This window comes from Malaya genurostris, chromosome 2 (genome assembly GCF_030247185.1).
Source record: "Malaya genurostris strain Urasoe2022 chromosome 2, Malgen_1.1, whole genome shotgun sequence".
Lineage (NCBI taxonomy): Eukaryota > Metazoa > Arthropoda > Insecta > Diptera > Culicidae > Malaya > Malaya genurostris.
The window spans coordinates 258,237,902-258,259,929 of record NC_080571.1 but is presented as its reverse complement, the minus strand read 5'-3'; the positions used below and the strand labels follow the sequence as shown (position 1 = coordinate 258,259,929).

Sequence of the window (22,028 nt, the reverse complement as noted above, 5' to 3'; positions counted from 1 at the left end):
TCGAATAGCGTCACGGCGAATATCGTTGGTTTCCATTCTTCGCGAAGCATTCTTCATCTAATAAATTCATCATATCTCGTTGGGTAGCAGTAATAGGAGAATGCTTGAATATGGTTCATCATTCACACATAAGACTATGGTAATAGTGCGGGGGGAAACATCTTAATTTGCATGTTTCAAAGACAGCACGAACGATCATCGCGAATTAGGTTTGGCGATGATCGCTGTATGAATATTCGTTCGATATTCGCGTTAAGTCACTCGGGGGTATGTCCAATGCGAATAGCAACTGCAAGGAATAGATATTCGTGCAAGTAACGAAGCAGCGTCGGCTTCGTTCGCGCCCGAATACACGGACAAGTCCGAATACCAGAACGATTATCGAACAAATGCGAAGGAAAGCGAGCGATGATCATAGACATTCGTTGTATTTTTGATATTCGAGCAACATTGGTTGAATGTTCTTGTCAGTGCGGCAAGGACTTACGATATAAAGGAATGCTCCTTGCATCTGCCATTCTATAACAATAATCTAATGGAATAACATCTTTAAACATCATTTTATTTCCGAAATTTCCTTTCATTAGTGAATACAGATAAATACAGATTTTTTATACAAATCAATACAGATTTTCTATGAAAATATCTGGCATCTTTGCTCCCACGTTTACAGCTTCACTCAAAATAATAATCATATTATAGTTACGTGAAAAGTTATGTGAATATTTTTCACCCTACTTTTCACGTAGGTTTTAATGGACTGGCATTTAAAAGCTGTTTAATGCATAATCCAGTAAATGTTACGTGTTCCATAGGTAAAATGTAATGTACTGTTCATATCACATTTATCTATCAGTTCATATCAAATTTAGATACCAGAAAATTACTATTTTATATATTGGTTGAAGTCAAAAGGGAGATTTCAGATTTTGATATAAATCTATGAAATGAAAAATGCCATGAAATATAAAACATTTATTTCAGAAAATTGTCATATAATTCCAATGGCTTAAAAAGCAACTAATAACGTCGTGGTATCTCAAATCGACAAGCCTCCAGAAATCGTTTTTGTTGTCACTGCCATCCAACCGAAGCCGAAGTCGAGATCCAAGAACTCCCACAACACTACCGATGCAGGTTGAAGTCGCATTACATGGTTCCAGTGTCTCTAACTTCATACCGACGGCCTGTTTGAAGCATTCGGCAGGAGCGGGTAAACTTCCGGACTCACGCAGGCACTCGGTCCAGTTGAACACATGGAAACTTTCATACTGGAATGGTCCGGTCGATGGAGTAAAAAATTGTAATTAAATAACTTTTCTCGCAAATATTTACACTACTTACACTTCGAGGGCCACTGCTCGCCATTTTCAAAATCGAGTTTTTCACACTGGAAATTCACGTAGATTGTTTGACGTTTGGTCAATTCACGCAAAGCTTATGTGATGACTCTATTCATTTTAGGGGATGTTCGTATAACATTCATTTTCGTCACGTAAAATATTCAATTTGACATTTGAAACCATTCTACGTGATTTTTCAAGTGAATCGAACGTGAATTTTTATTTGAGTGTTAGTATGTCAAAATAATGCTTTTCCAGATCTCGGCTAAACTTCACTAATCCCATTCTAATCCAGCGAGATCCCTGCTAAACTTTTTTACTCCCGGTAAAACTTGATTGAGTTCAGACAAAGTTTAGAGTGATTTGCCCCTTGATTTCCAGTATTAAAAGGTTAGGAAAACATTTACAATAAAGAAAATAAATAGTTTCGCCCTTCTTTACTAGTAATTAAAGTATCGCCTTGGTATCGCCCTATTTGTTGGCATGGAACACGGATGGCGAAACTTACGTAAACAAATGGAATGATAGTCTCGCCTTTTATATTTCTTTGTATTACACAGATTGAGATTTTTGTAGAATTCGAATTTTTAGGCAAATTTGTAGGATTTTGAAGCATTTATTGGTAGGTGAGAGAAACTCGATTTGTTTACTTTTATAAGATTGCCCTACTTTGAAAAACGGCTGAACCGACGACACGACCAGATACTCAGAAGAAAAATTGGAATAAAAAATGTCCGAGAGCGATTTACCACCAGTTACCACAAATATAGCGACTCCTTGATAATGATGAAAATAATCTTCTTGAGCAACACTGTTGTGGTTGTTACGAGTTTGTTACCATAGTGCAAATAAACAAAAACAAATGGAAAAGTTATATATTCAGGGCTTGACGTAATCCAATAATTTATTGTGACGATTCATTATCAAATATTTTGATGAAATCTGGCAACCCTGCAAGCAGCTGATCGGTGTTGACAAACGAGGGGAAACCAACTAGTAAATAACTTTTACGTAACACAAGGGGTGTACCGATAGTAAATAGTTCGCGCAGTACAATATAGGTGGAACTAGTGCATCACTAAAAATGATTTTTATAATAATTAACTCATACTGTCATGTCTGTTAGTCTGTGGAACTGTTATCAACCTCGCCAGTCCTTGGCATTGTGTATGCTCAACATGTGAATCAAATATTAGTAATATTGAGGAAATAAAATGTTATATTAATAAAAACGAAGTTAGTTACGCGTTCTACTCAGTTTTCGAGTAACTGAGAATGTTTTATTTGAATCAAGATAACGAAGGCAAACGATGCTACTCTTGAACTGCAACGAATTTTCAACTAATTTTTTTTTATTTCTGGAAACTATATAAATATACAAATAATTGATCCCAATTTGTTCATATGCTATCTTCTGTAAAGTTTTTCGATGATTGCTCTCGTGCAACATTTACAATGGTGCTTATTGAAACAATCATAATTTAAAATTATGAATACGTCCAGTATATCCAATATGTCATTTTGAAAGAGAACGCTTTAAAATCTTCAAACATAAGTGTTCTCCGGTGCTTATGTACATATTTTTAAATATCTGAAGCATATGAAGAACATGCAATAACTTCTTATCTTCGAATTTTCCAGTTCGGTTCAGTCGTGACATCCCAATAATCAACTGACGATGTTTGTCTACGATAATCACTACCTTTTCTCTCAGTATTGTCCTCAGTTTTATGAACTATTGTTCAAACATTAAATCATTTTATTTTGTCTGTTGAACGTTCATGGTTTATCTCAACAATACTATTCTTCGAATTTCGACAAAATTAATTTGATTTGATAATAAACACCAGTTTCTACGGTGCAGGTTTTACGAACTATTGTTCAAACATTAAATCATTTTATTTTGTCTGTTGAACGTTCATGGTTTATCTCAACAAAACTATTCTTCGAATTTCGACAAAATTAATTTGATTTGATAATAAACACCAGTTTCTACGGTGCAGGTTGTGATGCCATAAGTTAGTAGTGCCATTTTTCTCGGAAAGTCTCCCGGTGGAAAGCTTTTTTTTATCGCCAGACAAGACTAGTTCCCGTAGTTCTCCGTTGATAAATTCAAATTTCTGTAGGAAAAATTCAATTTCCGTAGATTTTGTCTACGGATCCGTAGGTCCGTAGAATATCTTCGAATCCGTAGATCTACGGAAATTTCCGTAGATCTGACATCGCTGTGCAGGTAACTGTTAATAGAAGAAGAGTTGTTCATTCTTAGTTGCCAGTTTTTAATATTTTTCGAACGAGTTACTAGCGTCCCTTATACGAGCATTATTTTTGTCATTTTTAATCATAACTAAGTAATGATGTATTTATTTCAAATTTGATAGAAATCTCGTCATAACTGCACCATTACACGTTCATTAAAATGATATTATTTTTTAGTAATGACATTTTTAATGACTCGTGTAAGGACCGCTGGGGGGTAGTTAAATTTGCCTAACAAAAACCAAAGACATCATATTAACAAGATATCCATTTCTCACATTTCCCGAACAAGTTATTGACAACATCCTTTTTGCAAGCATGGCGCCCTCAGGCGAGTTCGCATCGCATCTCGTACATTGAAGCAGGGGAGAGAAGTGTCAAATTCGTGCGCGTCAAAATAGCAGCACTGCGCACCCATACAATTGACATGATATGTTGAATGTGATACCGTGCGATGGCGTTGCAGAACTGAAGATTGGTTTCGCTACAAGCTGACAGCACAGACTAACAGACATGACAGTATGAGTAATTTCTTATATAAAATAATTTTTCGTGATGCACTAGTTCCACCTATATTGTACTGCGCGAACTATTTACTATCTGTACACCCCTTGTGTTATGTAAAAGTTTTTTTACAAGTTGGTTTCCCCTCGTTTGTCAACACCGATCAGCTGCTTGCAGGGATGCCTGATTTCATCAAAATATTTGAAAATAAATCGTCACAATAAATTATTGGATTATGTTGATAATATATTTAACTTTTTCGCGACGTTGGAAGGTAATCATTTATTTGACTCATCGTTGTTCATCTAGACTATTTTTTATTGTGTTGGTAGTTTTCAACCGAAATTAAGTGGCGGCAGACCAGAAGCAAGTAAATATTGTAACAAAGCGGGTTCGATTTTGTATTGTGTTGGAGGATGAGAAGTAGGCAAAATTATGTACATAGTTTTGGCAATATGTATTAAATCTGTATCCTGCATGAAATTCGCATGGACGTATCCAAATCAATACATTACAGGTAATTCCGTATAAATGGCAACTCTGTTAGTAAATGAAAAAAATCAACACAGTCTAGATGACAGACAGGATGTTTTTGATAGGATAACGTAGCGCCATCATGACACATGTGAGTACTGTCCCAAATAAAGGAATATTCAAAATGACCGTTAAAATGATTGAAGAATCTAATTTGAGTGTCCTGTCTGTTAGTCTGTGCTGACAGGGTCTGCAAAAACTCAAAATAGTTACACACTTATTTTACTTCATAAGCTGCCCTTACACGAGACAATATTATTGTCAATACAAGGAGTATTGACAATACTTTTGATCGTGTAGTGGAAACTTCATTAGTGGCCCTTACACGATCATTAAAAGTGTCATTCCTAAGTAATGACACTTCTGCTCAAACGCTCGTCATTACTGCATTACTGTACATCATTACTTTTTAGCATTACACGTTCATTATTAATGATGAGTATTTGTAACTACTCCAGCAATAGCAATATTTTTATTTTCGTTTAGCTGAAAATAAATTTGATTTGCCATTGAAACGTTAAGGTTAATGAAATATTAACAATTTAAATCTACACTTTGTCATTTTTTCGCGTATAGTTCTAAAGATATTCATCACTTCCACAAAAAAAATAAGAAGAAGAAATAATGTTGGTAATAGCGGCCCTTACACGATCATTAAAAGTGTCATTACTAAGTAATGACACTTCTGCTCAAACGCTCGTCATTACTGCATTACTGTACATCATTACTTTTTAGCATTACACGTTCATTATTAATGATGAGTATTTGTAACTACTCCAGCAATAGCAATAGCAATATTTTTATTTTCGTTTAGCTGAAAATAAATTTGATTTGCCATTGAAACGTTAAGGTTAATGAAATATTAACAATTTAAATCTACACTTTGTCATTTTTTCGCGTATAGTTCTAAAGATATTCAGCACTTCCACAAAAAAAAATAAGAAGAAGAAATAATGTTGGTAATGATGGAAAATCCGGAATTCCATCATTACTCGTGTCATTACTGAACTCGTAGACCTTACACGTTCATTAAAAGTGCCATTACTTTTTAGTAATGACACTTTTAATGATCGTGTAAGGGCCGCTAATGATGGAAAATCCACAATCCCATCATTACTGAACTCGTAGACCTTACACGATCATTAAAAGTGCCATTCCTTTTTAGTAATGACACTTTTAATGATCATGTAAGGGCCGCTATTGGATTGACGAAAATATTGTCAAGAAATCAAAACTGCTCATCAATCCGATAATACTTTCTCTACAGAGAGGAAACTGCCAAATATGTGCAATGAACTCATCTCTCAATATTTCAATGTTCATTTGCAATATTTGAAGCTCCAAACGCTTGATTTTCTCGAAAAATGCGGACTCAAGTTACCAAGTCAATTGGATTGACGGTATTGACAATACTTTGGATTGACAATAATATTGTCACGTGTAAGGGCTGCTATATATACGACATCGGAAGATTTTTTTCAGCAGGGCACATAATTCAATAGGGTAAAATTTAAATAACCTAGATTAAGCTCTTCACTGTTGTGCGTGGAATTAAAGTTCTTGTTAAAACGTGAAATAAATAAGGCGATCCGGTGGATACTTCGATTTTTAATTTTTCAGTTTTTTCGATAAATGTGGTACTACTTGTCACAAGCTATATACATACATTGAAAATGGCTAGAAATAAGGTATTTCATTGAGATTCGTTGTCATATGAATCATTGTAGTTTATTTTAGGAGGCTTGCATGATAATACTTGATATAGGAGCAGACACTTCAATTAAGAGCGGTAAAAATGACCAAACATTCTTTGAAAGAGCTAAACACTGTGTTTCGAAGATAATTCAAAGAAAGGTAAATGTCTTTTGTGATTATAAGTGATGGATTATCTAATATGTTGACCAATTTTCGTTCAATCTAATAATAAATCGAACACTTTCTATTTAGATATTTAGTAAACCTAATGATGAAGTAGGTCTAGTTTTGATGGGTACTGAGCAGACCAATAATCAATTAAATATCGAACATGGAGGCTATGGTAACATTTCAGAAGCTTTCGAGCTTGCACCAAGTAACTGGCAGATGCTCAGAATTATGGATAAACAAATCCCTCATCCCTCGAAAGTCAATGCGGATTGGTTTGACGCCTTAGTAGTTGCGATGAACTACTTGAAAATCGGTGCACAGTAGTTATCATCAAGTGTTGTACCATAAATATAACAATAATTGGAATATTCTATTTCAGAGCGAAAAAGTTTGCTTCGTTAAAAATTATACTTGTATCTAAACTTTCAGTATTTTCACATATAGATCAAGAGCAGGTTGAGTCTGTCGCAAAAAAACTAACTGACATGCCTTGTGATTTAAATATCATAAATGACACCGTTGTACACCATTCCGAAGCCAACAATGAAGCGGAAGATAATGTATTATTTAATACACAAGCTGTATTCAGTGAACATCAGAAAACCAACGAACAACGTTCTAACGAAAAACTTATTGCTGATATTGTGTCCCAATCAAACGGTGCTCTTTGTAATATTGATTGTGCAGAACTGCTTTTGGTACATTTTGAGAAAAAGGCAACAACTGCGATTCCATGGAATAGCATACTTTCAATTGGAACTAAGATACAAATTAGCATTTCCGCATTCTTGATGATTACCGAGGAGAAGGGATTGGGTTCATTCAAAACAGAAAGTGTCGATCCTAACGTTTCCGTGAAATTGAAAACCGATTATTTCAAAAATGATAAACCCTATGAGCCTGAATACGATAACTTAATTAAAGGCTACATGTATGGGACCACCGTTGTGCCATACGACAGTGAAATGGATATGGATTACAAGTCGGGTGAACAGAGATTATCTTGTTTGGGATTCACTGCGGCGGAAAATATATTAGAAGAGTATTTATGTGGAGATGGAACATACGTAGTAGTATCCAAGGATGAATGCACAGCATCTGAGGCAAAATTAACTGCTTTAGTAAAAGCCATGATCGAACTGGAGGTAGTCATGATAGCTACTAGGGTATATAGACGTGATACTCGCCCGAAAATAAATGTTTTGATGCCAACTTACCGTAGAAGCTATCCCTGCTTAATAATGCTGGAATTATGTTTTCAAGGTTAGTGCTAAAATTGATAGAAGCTGGGTTAATAATCTTTAAATTATTTAAATGTTGTATTTGAGAAATTTCTTTTCTATCAAATAAATAAAGCATATTTTCAGAGGAGCTTGCTCTATTGAAATTTCCACCTTTACTTTCCAATAAATACAAGCCCACGGAGGAGCAGTACAATGCTGTCGACAAATTAATTGATTCGATGGATCTGATGGATGCACTGGAGAATGACGGAGAAAGTAAAGAAGGGTTTGCATTGAACGAAACTTTGAATCCTATACACCAGCATGTGTATAGATCAGTAGCACATCGAGCACTGTATCCTAAAGCTCCTCTCCCTGCTATGGATGAAGAACTTAAGGAGCTGATAAGTGTTCCGCCAAAAATACGTGACAGATCAAAGGCTTATTTAGAAGAAGTGAAACATTTGTTCCCTCTAAAACAAAACCAAAATAACGCACGCCTCAAGTGGTTACAGCGTGCTGCTAAAATAAATATCCAAAGCGATGCTTCGACTCATAGTTCATCACTGATCGATTTGGGCGATGAATTGGATGATCAAAGGACAATTGTAGAAGTAGGTACCGTTACTCCAGCCGAAGATTTTGCTTTACTGCTAAAACGTGGAGAGAAGCTTGCAACTTTATGCACACAAATTCAGAATGTCATATCGGATTTAGTATTCAAATCAATGTCTATTCAGCAAGAGAAAGTAGCTATGGCTTTGATGATGTATCGAGAAGAAGCAAAAATTCTTGGTCCCTATCGATATAATAACTGGATTGTAGAATTCAAGAAGAGCTTGCTTGCTCGCAACAAACATGCGTTTTGGGAACAGGTTATAGTAATGGAACGATTCGGATTGATTGACTTTACCGAAAGCGAGGCGAGCACAGTAACTTCAGAAGAAGTCGAAGAGTTTTACAGTATTCAAGTGGCAAGCAAAGCCAGTACTTCAGGCGACAATGCAGATTATGTCGATGCTGACGAACTTTTTGCGAACATGTAGAAATAATCATAATAAATGTTGATTTTTTAGTTCGTTTTGTTGTTTGTTTTTCGGTTAATCAAGTAATCGAATAATTACTATCATTCTTGTTAACGCCCGTATCGACCATTCGACGAATACATACTTTCGAACGAATCCGAATAAGCTCGAATCGCGAAAAACTCAAAGATATTTTCTAAAAAAAACTCTGTGACTGATAAAATCACTTTCGAGATTTTAATTCATGAAACAACTATCAACAAAACTCTGAACCTCGAAATTTACATGTGATTTTTTGTGTCAGCGAAACTTGATGACGAAAGAAATAATCGAAAGAGAGAAGAGTCTGATGATATTTAGATATTTCTACGTTTTACACACTTAAAACCATTTCTTGAGCTCGGCATAATAAAATGCCGAAACTGATCAGCAACACGTAAATTTGCTGATTGCTCAGTAATCAATACGCATGATTCTGAACTTCGTTAAATGCATTCACTGATATTTCGGTAAAATGCTTCACTTTGCCGAAATTTGGCATAATTGCTTCCTGAATTTATCAGTAAACAACAGAAATGCCGACATCAGCAGAGACGTTTGCCGAGATTTTGGAATAAGCGCTAGCTGTTGCCGAGATTCAGTACAACAGCTGTCATTTATTGCCGCGTAACATTTTTTCTTTGCATTGCGCGATTATTTTCTGATGAAATTCTCTAGTGAAAAAATGGATAAGTGTGGAACCACTTGCAAGTAAAAATATTGAATAAATGACTTGAATGTTTCGCTTTATAAAAAGTGACTTTATCAGAGCACTCGCGATTATAAGGGAAAACACCCAACTCAGAGCTCAAAGCGTCCTTGAGACAAAACTTTGGGGGATATGCGAAAAAATAACCCAATGCATGGAATAATTCAATGGATCAAAGTAAGTTTATTTGAACAATACCGCATATGCATCATTAAATATTGAAAATTTTTGTAAACCAGAAATCAATATATATATATATATATATATATATATATATATATATATATATATATATATATATATATATATATATATATATATATATATATATATATATATATACCCAATGCATGGGGTATATATATATATATATATATATATATATATATATATATATATATATATATATATATATATATATATATATATATATATATATATATATATATATATATATATATATATATATATATATATATATATATATATAATATATATATATATATATATATATTCATATTTCCAGCTCGACTCAAGGCATCCGGAACCGCCGCTGATGGTAGTGATGTCTGAGGAATTTGGCGAAGGAGACTGCTCATTAGTTTGGTGGATGTAATAATTCCCATAGGACCGGAAATACTGTCAGCATTTAAAACTCTGCATGGTTTTTACAGTATTCGGTATCAAATGCGAGCCTTCCGACAAATTTTTTTTTAATTTTTTTGTATACTACATGCTGGAAACAAAATTGTAAGCCTCCTTTAAATGTTTATAAAATGAATTTTTGATCCTAAATGGCGTGTTTATAATGTTGAGAAATCACAAACAAAATTAACCGACTAGATTTTTTATTAATTTATTTTTTCATATTTTCGTTTTATTGGATTGCCGAATATTCAGTGAACGTTTCACTGAGCAAACAGTTAATCTTATGCTGACGATTTCGGCAATATTTGACGTTTGTCAAATTCGAGGGTGCCGAGACGTTCAGTAATTTTATTTTTGCCGAGATGATTGCTGATTACTCGGCTGTGCGAATCTCGGCATATTTTGCCGAGACTCAGCTATAAAATTTAAGTGTGTAGTTCGACACCGAAGTGATTCGTGCAAGATTTAATTAGGTACAGTATACGTCAGAAAATAATGAGACGCAAACATTTTTTATTTCATTGGGACATAGTATCTTTATTATCAACTTTAAACATAACCCATATTAGCATAAAATGTTCGTAGAATATTCAGCTTCATCTTCACTCAATATGTCCGCCATTTGGATTTATGACCGCTTCTAGACGACTGAAGCTTTTGCAAACTTTGGCAATGTAATCTGATGACATTTCTCTCCAATGCTTTGTTATGGAGGTCCGTAGAGATATCAAATTCATGTGAAGATGTTCACATACGCGTGCTTCAATATTCGCCCATCCACTGAAATCCAGAGGACTTAAGTCAGGCGAGCTAGCTGGCCACATATCTTCGGACCAGAATTGGGGCATGTTTTCCCTCAACCACATTTGTGTTTTCTTTGACGTGTGTGCAGGGGCCCCGTCTTACTGGAACACAATATTTGCATCCTTGTCGTAGGTAGATGCAATCCAAGACAAAACATGAACTTAAGAATTCCAGTGTTCACTTTCAGGCCTTTTTGGATAAAAACGGGGTCCATTTTTTGGCCATCGGAAGCAATTAATCAAAACAGCATCACCCCTGCTAGATGCGTGGTCCAAAAGGTGAATTTAATGTTATCAGGTACATCAGATGTTTTGTTCGAACTTATATACCGGCTGGTGCAACTATTGAACACGCTGTCGACAGTAAACAGCTTCTCATCCAAAAAGAGAATGACGGTAGACCTCTTCTTCAGATTACTGCCTTAATTCTGTCAGTAATCAAATGTCTTTTATCTCAAGCTCTAGATTTTCTTTTAAGTCATATTTCACATCTCTTCTAACCATTGCTTCTGATACATTAGCCTACTTTGTCATTTTTCTCATGCTCCGAACGAGATTTCGAATTACTTTCATTTTAATGGATTGTATCAACCCTGGCGTTCTCACAGATCGCTTCCGACTACTTCCAGGTTTACTTGGGAGTCCAAATGACGCCTTGACACGAAATACAGCTCTTGCACATTTTACAAAAGCCATGATATCTGAAACTGACTTCTGGGCGTGAAGTATTCTAAGGATGCCATTCTTGTACATTTTTAAAAAAATCTTCCTTAATAAAAACAAATTCAAATATACCAATCTGTTGGTAAAAAATAACTGACCCCTGGAGCAAAATTTTTTAAATCTAGGTTGAGTGGTAAGGTAGTATTAGCACAGACTAACAGACAGGACACTCAAATTAGATTCTTCAATCATTTTAACGGTCATTTCGAATATTCCTTTATTTGGGACAGTACTCACATGTGTCATGATGGCGCCACGTTACCCTATCAGAAACATCCTGTCTGTCATCTAGACTGTGTTTTATTTTTTCATTTACCAACAGAGTTGCCATTCATACATAATTACCTGTAATGTATTGATTTGTATACGTCCATGCGAATTTCATGCAGGATACAGATTTAATACATATTGCCAAAACTACACTGAGCAAAATACCATAGTAGTTTTTGGGAGCTTTCATCACACCTGCTAATAAGATGTGATGTGCTGAATCCCATGGTAATTAATAATTTCGAACGACTAGTCGAGCTTCGATCTCAAACAAAATTCATGACAGTATATTTTAACCATATGTCACAGGAAATCAACCCTTCAAGATATATTCCTATCCGTGTCAGCCTCCTAAATGTACCTGACTCAACTTTATTTTTCGACACATCCATGCAGCGCGAAGTGCGTGGAATCCCGGACCACCTACGCTCTATGGAAATCCCAAAAATATTTTCAAGTAAGTTCAGGCATATTAACTCTGAGAAAATGTTTTACACGGACGGATCGCGAATGGAAGAAGCGACAGGGTTTGGTATGTTCAACAATAATGTTTCGGCCTCATTCAAGCTTCAAGAACCTGCATCTGTTTATATAGCAGAGTTAGCAGCAGTTCATTATAGCTTGAATGTAATCGTCACATTATCTCCAAACCATTATTTCCTCTTCACAGATAGTCTGAGTGCAATTGAAGCCATTCGCTCAAACGCTGCTGGCAAAAATGAACCGTTTTTCTTGGGTAAAATAAAACAGTGTCTGAACGACATATTGAATAATAATTATCTAATCACAATAGTTTGGGTTCCGGCTCATTGCTCCATTCCAGGCAATGAAAGAGCCGATATTTTAGCCAAACGTGGTGCTATTGAGGGTGAAATTTATGAGAGACCGATTGCTTTCAACGAATTCTATAGCGCGTCTCGCCAAAGAACACTTGCCAGCTGGCAAGCTTCTTGGGATAAAGATGATCTGGGTCGGTGGATGCACTCAATTATTCCTAAAATATCGACAAAGGCATGGTTCAGGGGACTGGATGTGAGTAGAGATTTCATTCGTGTGATGTCCAGACTCATGTCCAATCACTACACGTTAGATGCACATCTCCTTCGAATTGGACTTTCCGAGACTAATCATTGTGCTTGCGGCGAAGGTTACCGCGATATTGACCATGTTGTTTGGACATGCGTGGAGTTTCGTGATGTCAGATCTCAACTAATAAATTCCTTGCGTACCCAAGGTAGACTATCCAATGTCCCAGTTCGCGACATTCTTGCTTGTCGTGACCTTCCATACATGAAACTTCTTTATCATTTCATTAAATCCATTGGAGTTCCAATTTAAATTTTATTTTATGTTAAACTGTTTTCTCTTCCATGAGTTCAACCAATAGCCAACTATAGGATATTGAATATAAGTGGTGAACTGATACAAACAATCCTGAAATAGTTATAAGATCATGTACAAAATAAATGTATTTTATTTAATGTAATTTAAAATAGCAACTCGCTTGATAAAAACAGTGCTAAGATTAACTAATGAGTACCAACATACTAATATGATATTCGAAATGTATTAGGTTTAAACTACTATGTATTGTGGATGCCACGGCGAAGAAAAACTTATGTATATTGCCTATGAAATAAACGTATTTATGAAAAAAAAAAAAAAAATACCATAGTAACCGTAGCCTGTTTTCCATCGTCATTTCAACTATATGCTTAAATAGTAGCAACAATCATGATATATGACTATTCACCATCTGTATTGTATAAATTACTAGACAACAAAGACTACGACTTGACTAAACTATTTGTATTAATGACTTTTCTGGCATAGTCATCCTGACAATGGTAGTCATCTCAAATATAAGAACAAATAGTTAAAATCACAATTTCTAGTAAGGTGAAATTGCTCTCGAGCCTTGATATATGAGGAGCTAAATAGTTATCGCTACCATGTAAATATGTTCACAATATAATAATGTTACCATAAATAGATACATGGTTTAAAAGACGATTATGAAGTTTGAAAACACTATTCATGTAGTCCATATCAACAGAATTTATGTAGGAAGCACATTATCGTATAGTGTTTTTCAACCTACTATGTATTACATTTGTGCTGACTATACAAATTGTCAATGAACGGGTGTACTGTTATTGTCACATACAGTTACAATTTAGCAGAAAATTTCGAACATGGGTAACACATCAGTGATGGATTTGAACAAAATATTCTATATTGTGACTGTGTACTTTGGTAGGTCTTGCAGGTAGGTAAAGTTTGTAGCCTTACTAGTTTCCGTCGTTGAAATTTAATTTTTCAACAATTTTCCGGCAACGGTTATGTTTTCCAGTGAAATCAACATCTCGTATACAGTTTATTATTCATTATCGGTCACTGTAGAAACAACATCAAGCGATTGATGAAAAGGAAGATTATCATTTGATTCCCGGATTCAATTCGCTCGAATCCGACGGAAAATCGCAGGTGGGCATCGAGGTTTGCATCTGGACTTGGCTAATAATTTCTTTCCTGCTGCCAATTCCTGCTTCAGGAAAAACTCCACCGGACAGAGCCTTGGATCAACTGATGCTATCAAGCAATGCTAAGCAATATTTCACCAGGTATATTATCATTTGATTTGATGCGAAAATAAAATAGAGTTTAATGAAATTATTTTGTTGTTCTTATTTTAGAATTTTAATTCATAAAACTTTTCAACATTAGCTCATGTTTTGCTGATCTTCAGCATTGTTGAATCAAAATCACTAGAAGTGAAATGTCAAAAATACCATGACTCTGGTTATAGCAAAAACTACAATGTAAAAAAAATATTCGGTCATGGTTAGGCTAACCATCTCAATCGTATTAGTTATTCATACAATACACTGTTCAATATTACTATTCTAGAGCCGATACCATTCATAGTAAACATGAACTTGACTATTGTTGAAATCATCTGATTTCATAGTCGGCTGAAAACCACTATACGCTCATGGTCAAGTTGGCCCTCTATATAGTAACAGTTACCATACTATTTTTCTGAGTGTATATACAGAATTATGCCTACTTCTCATCCTCCAACGCAATACAAAATCGAACCCGTTTTGTTACAATATTTACTTGCTTCTGGTCTGCCGCCACTTAATTTCGGGTGAAAACTACCAACACAATAAAACTAGTCTAGATGAACAACGTTGAGTCAAATAAATGGTTACCTTCCAACATCGCGAAAAAGTTAAATATATTATCAACGTTATTCAATAATTTATTGTGACGATTCATTTTCAAATATTTTGATGAAATCAGGCATCCCTGCAAGCAGCTGATTGGTGTTGACAAACGAAGGGAAACCAACTAGTAAAAAAAACTTGTACATAACACAAGGGGTGTACAGATAGTAAATAGTTCGCGCAGTACAATATAGGTGGAACTAGCACAGACTAACAGACAGGACACTCAAATTTGATTCTTCAATCATTTTAACGGTCATTTCGAATATTCCATTATTTGGGACAGTACTCACATGTGTCATGATGGCGCCACGTTACCCTATCAAAAACATCATGTCTGTCATCTAGACTGTCTTTATTTTTTTCATTTACCAACAGAGTTGCCATTCATACAGAATTACCTGTAATGTATTGATTTGTATACGTCCATGCGAATTTCATGCAGGATACAGATTTAATACATATTGCCAAAGATAAACTGAAGATTACAATGTTCCATACGTTTCATTGAAAAATGTTGGGTCAGTAATCGTGAACCAGTTGGTTCAGTAATAATGTAATTTTATTGACCCTCCGTTAACAAGCGTCGACTAGTTCCGACAAAATGCCATGGAAACAATACAAGTTAGAAAGGAAGCACACATATGTTTACATTCAGCATATAATGATTTCTTGCCACAACTGATGCTTCATGGGATGAGGCTATAACAAACTAAATAAATTCTAGACAATGGTTCTAAGTAGTTTTCACTTTCTTATTCTAAGAATCACTGATATAAAGCGAAATTTCTCAATATCGTTCATACTGTAACTTGATATTTTTCCAAAGATAAACAATCATTGTCATAGTTACGACGCATCTAGTGATCAGACACTTGTTGTTTTGCTTCAAAATACTCAAATTGACAGTGAACCGAGCTCATCGAGGGGTCCTATTCAAATGATACCTAAGAAATCGCAGACTACTCTATCTTGAGTTTATCTTTGATATTGCCTAAACTATATACATAATTGCGCCTACTTCTCATCCTCCAACTCAACAAAAAATCGAACCCGTTTTGTTACAATATTTACTTGCTTCTGGTCTGCCGCCACTTAATTTCGGGTGAAAACTACCAACACAATAAAAAATAGTCTAGATGAACAAATTTGAGTCGAATAAATGGTTACCCTCCAACATCAAGAAAAAGTTAAATATATTATCAACGTAATCCAATAAATCATTGTGACGATTCATTTTCAAATATTTTGATGAAATCAGGCATCCCTGCAAGCAGCTGATCGGTGTTGACAAACGAGGGGAAACCAACTAGTAAAAAAACTTTTACATAACACAAGGGGTGTACAGATAGTAAATAGTTCGCGCAGTACAATATAGGTGGAACTAGTGCATCACGAAAAATAATTTTTATTAGAATTTACTCATACTGTCATGTCTGTTAGTCTGTGAAACTAGTGCATCACGAAAAATTATTTTTATAAGAATTTACTCATACTGTCATGTCTGTTAGTCTGTGGTATTAGTGAGAGTTTCCAAACTTTTTGACGCATACTGTATATTTAGAAACGTATTTCTTGCATTCAAAAATACTAACAAACTTTGAAATATTTTTTTACACCCGATTTTGGTAGTACTCGGGATTTTTACTTACCTTACCTAACAGCTATAGTCCTGGAGTGTCCTTTGCTGGATCAAGAATACGTTTCCATATAAATCGGTCCATGGCTGCTCGTTGCCAGCCCCTCAAGCCACGGATGCTTCGGAGATCATCCTCCACTCCTCTTCTTCGTGTCCCAGTCGGATTAGATTCAAGAACTATTTTCACTAGTGATGGGCAATACGGCTCATTTCAATGAGCGGCTCTGAACCGAACGCTCTTTCGTAAGAGCCGGTTCAATTGAACGGCTCATTGGCTCTTTTTCAATAAACGTCAATGTGGAGAAACGGTTCGAGAGAGTGAGTGTGAGAGCCATGGAAATGCATTAGCGGTATGTGCGATTTAATATTGTGTTTCACAACTGGAGGTGTCCGTGTGCGAGAAAGCGGGATATTGGAATAAATAAGTTGAAATTCCATTTGGAAAAAAATCTATTTTTCTTCTCCTATTACGACAGAATTCTTTGAAAATTCACTGCTGAATAAATGTTCCTATGTATTTTTGACAGCTTCATTAGAAAACATCATCGTTTAACCACAACGCAAACAAATTTGGGCGTACACAGGTACACAGATTTTCCAAGTTGAAAAGCAGATTTTAAAATGGCAACTCTGCTTGAGAGCCGCGGTTCAATTTTGAAGAGCCGTGGTTCGTTCGCTCATTGCTACGATTCGGTTCAAATGAACGGCTCGTGAGCGCTCGCCCATCTCTAATTTTCACTGGGCTTTCGTCCAATTTCCTTAATACATGCCCAGCCCATCGTAGACGTCTGATTTTAGCTGTCCGTACCTACCGGCCTACCTGACTGTCCGTATCCGGCCTGAGCATGTCGCCGATGACGAGTTTTACATCCCGCCATGGACAGCTGTGCAATATTCTTAATTAGGTAGCTTCCAAATTTTGATTAAATATTGCACATAAATCTTTTTGCAATAACGAACTTTATTGTTTGGGTCCATGGCATAATGATGATTTTATTAAACCATGAATCCACACACCTCTTAGAGCAAATTCAGCAGCTAGAAGTTCTATATGGAAGATCTATAATAGAGCAGAAACTGGAACAAACGTATACCCGGCAAGCCGTTCAAGTTTTATTTATTCGACCAGTTCTGTCAAATTTAAAACGGTCTACGATGCCGTTCTATCACAGACTAACAGACATGACAGTATGAGTAATTTCTTATAAAAATAATTTTTCGTGATGCACTAGTTCCACCTATATTGTACTGCGCGAACTATTTACTATCTGTACACCCCTTGTGTTATGTAAAAGTTTTTTTACAAGTTGGTTTCCCCTCGTTTGTCAACACCGATCAGCTGCTTGCAGGGATGCCTGATTTCATCAAAATATTTGAAAATAAATCGTCACAATAAATTATTGGATTATGTTGATAATATATTTAACTTTTTCGCAACGTTGGAAGGTAATCATTTATTTGACTCATCGTTGTTCATCTAGACTATTTTTTATTGTGTTGGTAGTTTTCAACCGAAATTAAGTGGCGGCAGACCAGAAGCAAGTAAATATTGTAACAAGGCGGGTTCGATTTTGTATTGTGTTGGAGGATGAGAAGTAGGCAAAATTATGTACATAGTTTTGGCAATATGTATTAAATCTGTATCCTGCATGAAATTCGCATGGACGTATACAAATCAATACATTACAGGCAATTCTGTATGAATGGCAACTCTGTTGGTAAATGAAAAAAATAAACACAGTCTAGATGACAGACAGGATGTTTTTGATAGGATAACGTAGCGCCATCATGACACATGTGAGTACTGTCCCAAATGAAGGAATATTCATAATGACCGCTAAAATGATTGAAGAATCAAATTTGAGTGTCCTGTCTGTTAGTCTGTGGTTCTATTATTTTGTATATTTGAAACATGAGTGAAACACTGCTGGGGCTGCAGTTTTTCTTGTTATAAAATTCAGGTTTAAATTTTGTAACTGACCTAAATTATGCATATATATATATATATATATATATATATATATATATATATATATATATATATATATATATATATATATATATATATATATATATATATATATATATTTATATATATATATATATATATATATATATATATATATATATATATATATATATATATATATATATATATATATATATATATATATATATATATATATATATATATATATATATATATATATATATATATATATATATATGTATATATGGATGAGAATTCAGGAGATACATCATCCATCCATCCAGGCGAAAATTTTACGGTTCGGGCCCATGGATAGATCATTTTCGGCGTAAAATGAAGGCATTAAATTTATTCCATATATTTCAAGAATTGACATCACGATTTCCCGCTACCAAAGAGATAGTAAGAGTCCATAAAGACAAGATCCGCGTTGTAGTTGATTCCTTAAAGCAGGCTAACGAGATTGTTGTTTGTTAATTATTTACCCGCGAATATCGCGTATGTATTCCTTCGAAAAACGGAATTATCACCGAAGCGGGTCTTTAAGTTAGAGTTGCTTGAGCATGGAGTTGAACGTTTTAAAAACTCTATGCTTGAGGGAGTAAGGATACTCGAGTGCAAGCAATTGTACTCAGCATCTTTCGAAGAAGGAAACAAAACTTATCGACCATCAGATTCGTTTCGAGTGACATTCGCTGGATCTGCCTTGCCTAGCCATGTCCACATCGACAAGAGTCATGACGGTATATTTTAACCACATGTCACAGGAAATCAACCCTTCAAGATATATTCCTATCCGTGACAGCCTCATAAATGTCCCTGACTCAACTTTATTTTTCGACACATCCATGCAGCGCGAAGTGCGTGGAATCCCGGAACACCTACGCTCGTTGGAAATCCCAAAAATATTTACAAGTAAGTTCAGGCATATTGACTCTGAGAAAATGTAATACACTGACGGATCACGAATTGAAGATGCTACTGAGTTTGGTATATTCAACAACTATGCTGAGTTAGCAGCAGTTCATTATAGTTTGAGAGTAATCGTCACATTATCTCCAAACCAATATTTTCTCTTCACAGGTAGTCTGAGTACAATTGAAGCCATTTGCTCAAATGCTGCTGGCAAAAATGAACCTTTTTTTGGGCAAAATAAAACAGTGTCTGAACGACATATTGAATAATAATTAACAAATCACAATAGTTTGGGTCCCGGCTCATTGCTCCATTCCTGGCAATGAAAGAGCCGATATTTTAGCCAAACGTGGTGCTATTGAGGGTGAAATTTATGAGTGACCGATTGCTTCCAACGAATTCTATAGCGCGTTGGGATAAAGATGATCTGGGTCGGTGGATGCACTCAATTATTCCTAAAATATCGACAAAGGCATAATTCAAGGGACTGGATGTGAGTAGGGATTTCATTCGTGTGATATCCAGACTCATGTCCAATCACTACACTTCGAATTGGACTTTCCGAAACTAATCATTGTGCTTGTGGCGAAGGCTATCGCGATATTGATCATGTCGTTTGGACATGCGTGGAGTATCGTGATGTCAGATCTCAACTATTAAATTCCTTGCGTACCCAAGGTAGACTATCGAATGTCCCAGTTCGAGACATTCTTGCTTGTCGTGACCTTTCTTACATGAAACATCTTTATCATTTCATAAAGACAATTGAAGTTTCAATTTAATAATTGACCCTTTTGAGGGTTAGTTCTGACTCCTACTGCGTCCATTAGTTCATCCAATAGCAGAATTTGATTAAAAATGATGTGCTGATAAAAACAAACTCAAAATAGGTTACGAAATCAACAACAAAATGTATAAAAATTTCAGCTTATTTTACAATTTATAGCAGTTAATCGTTTGGTTCAAATAATGTTCTTAAGCAGATTTAATACTAAATAACGAAATACCTAATATGATATTTAAAAAATAAGAGGAATAGGTTTTATTAAACTCAAATCGTTGTGACTATATTAGTATTATATTAGAATCCTATGTAAAAGTGATCCTACGGCGAAGAAAAACTTATGTAAATTACCTTAAGAAATAAACGTATTTATGGAAAAAAAAAAAACAGTTTTTCTTAGAATCCCAACATAAACTGTTGAAATTCGGTGGAAATTAACAAAACGGCCTACCTTAGTCAGCATCATCCATTCCTCTAGCTGGAGTGTAGTGAAATGGCTTAAGTCGACTAAATTTTACACTAACACATTCATAAAATGAGCGAATATTCAATGACATTTATAATGTCACTGTCAATCGGGTTGATCGAGCAGCCGACTCAGGCTAAAATTCTAGCACCGAACCGATCGAGCACTGAAAAATCATGCAGTCGAGTAAGAACCCACTTAGAAAAAAACGTTCAACGGTGGTCCTTCATTGGTCCAATACGTTGGATCATTGGTCCAATGAAAGTCCAATCAATCGTTCAACGGGAGGCCAACACGGGACCTTCATTTGCCGATTTTGAAACAGACCGTTGAACCGAATGCCATTTTTTTCGTTCAACAAACCCGGCAGACAGAGGTCCATTGTTGAGCCATTTTTAACATGAGAAGTTGGAGCCCCGTTGGACTAGTTTTACTACAGAATTTCTGAAGTTTTTTCCACTTATTTGTTTAAACTAACAATACATACCTACACAATACTTCTACTTCACGTAGAATAACAACAAATTTTCTTTCTATGTGAAGGTAACACTTAATTTTCACACTATTTTTGCAAGAGAAAAAACAACAACAAACCGTTCCAGCAAATTGAACGAATATTTCGTGCAATATATCGTTCAACAAGCGATCAAAAATCAACAAAATTGAACGGCCTGCTGAGAGGGATATGTCGTTCAACAAACCAACAAAATTGAACGGCCTGCTGAGAGGGAATTCATTGCGCATTCCGTCATTTCGATAATATCCCTCTCAGCAGACCGTTCAATTTTGTTGGTCTTTGAGCGCTTGTTGAACGACATATTGCACGAAATATTCGTTCAATTTGCTGAAACGGTTTGTTGTTGTTTTTTCTCTTGCAAAAATAGTGTGAAAATTAAGTGTTACCTTTACATAGAAAGAAAATTTGTTGTTATTCTACGTGAAGTAGAAGTATTGTGCAGGTATGTAGTGTTAGTTTAAACAAATAAGTGGAAAAAACTTCAGAAATTCTGCAGTAAAACTAGTCCAACGGGGTCCAACTCCTCATGTTAAAAATG

General features: G+C 35.3%; 1 protein-coding gene and 1 long non-coding RNA gene across 3 annotated transcripts; both read left to right on the top strand.

Annotated features, from left to right (window-relative positions):
- Positions 1-6,186: 6,186 nt before the first annotated feature.
- LOC131429651 (X-ray repair cross-complementing protein 5) lies at positions 6,187-8,808 on the top strand. 2 transcript variants are annotated; one of them, XM_058593922.1, is made up of 5 exons: positions 6,187-6,328; positions 6,378-6,494; positions 6,588-6,826; positions 6,886-7,769; positions 7,874-8,808. In XM_058593922.1, the coding sequence occupies exons 1-5, from the start codon at positions 6,314-6,316 to the stop codon at positions 8,773-8,775; spliced, it is 2,157 nt and encodes a 718-aa protein (XP_058449905.1). In that variant the 5' UTR covers positions 6,187-6,313; the 3' UTR covers positions 8,776-8,808. The 2 variants fall into 2 exon arrangements, with proteins under 2 accessions (XP_058449905.1, XP_058449906.1); XM_058593923.1 differs by having other exon boundaries at positions 6,205-6,328; positions 6,406-6,494.
- Positions 8,809-14,343: 5,535 nt separating this feature from the next.
- Positions 14,344-14,619, top strand: LOC131429658 (uncharacterized). The gene is made up of 2 exons (XR_009229448.1): positions 14,344-14,433; positions 14,501-14,619. It is a non-coding gene; the product is annotated as an uncharacterized LOC131429658 (long non-coding RNA).
- Positions 14,620-22,028: the final 7,409 nt, after the last annotated feature.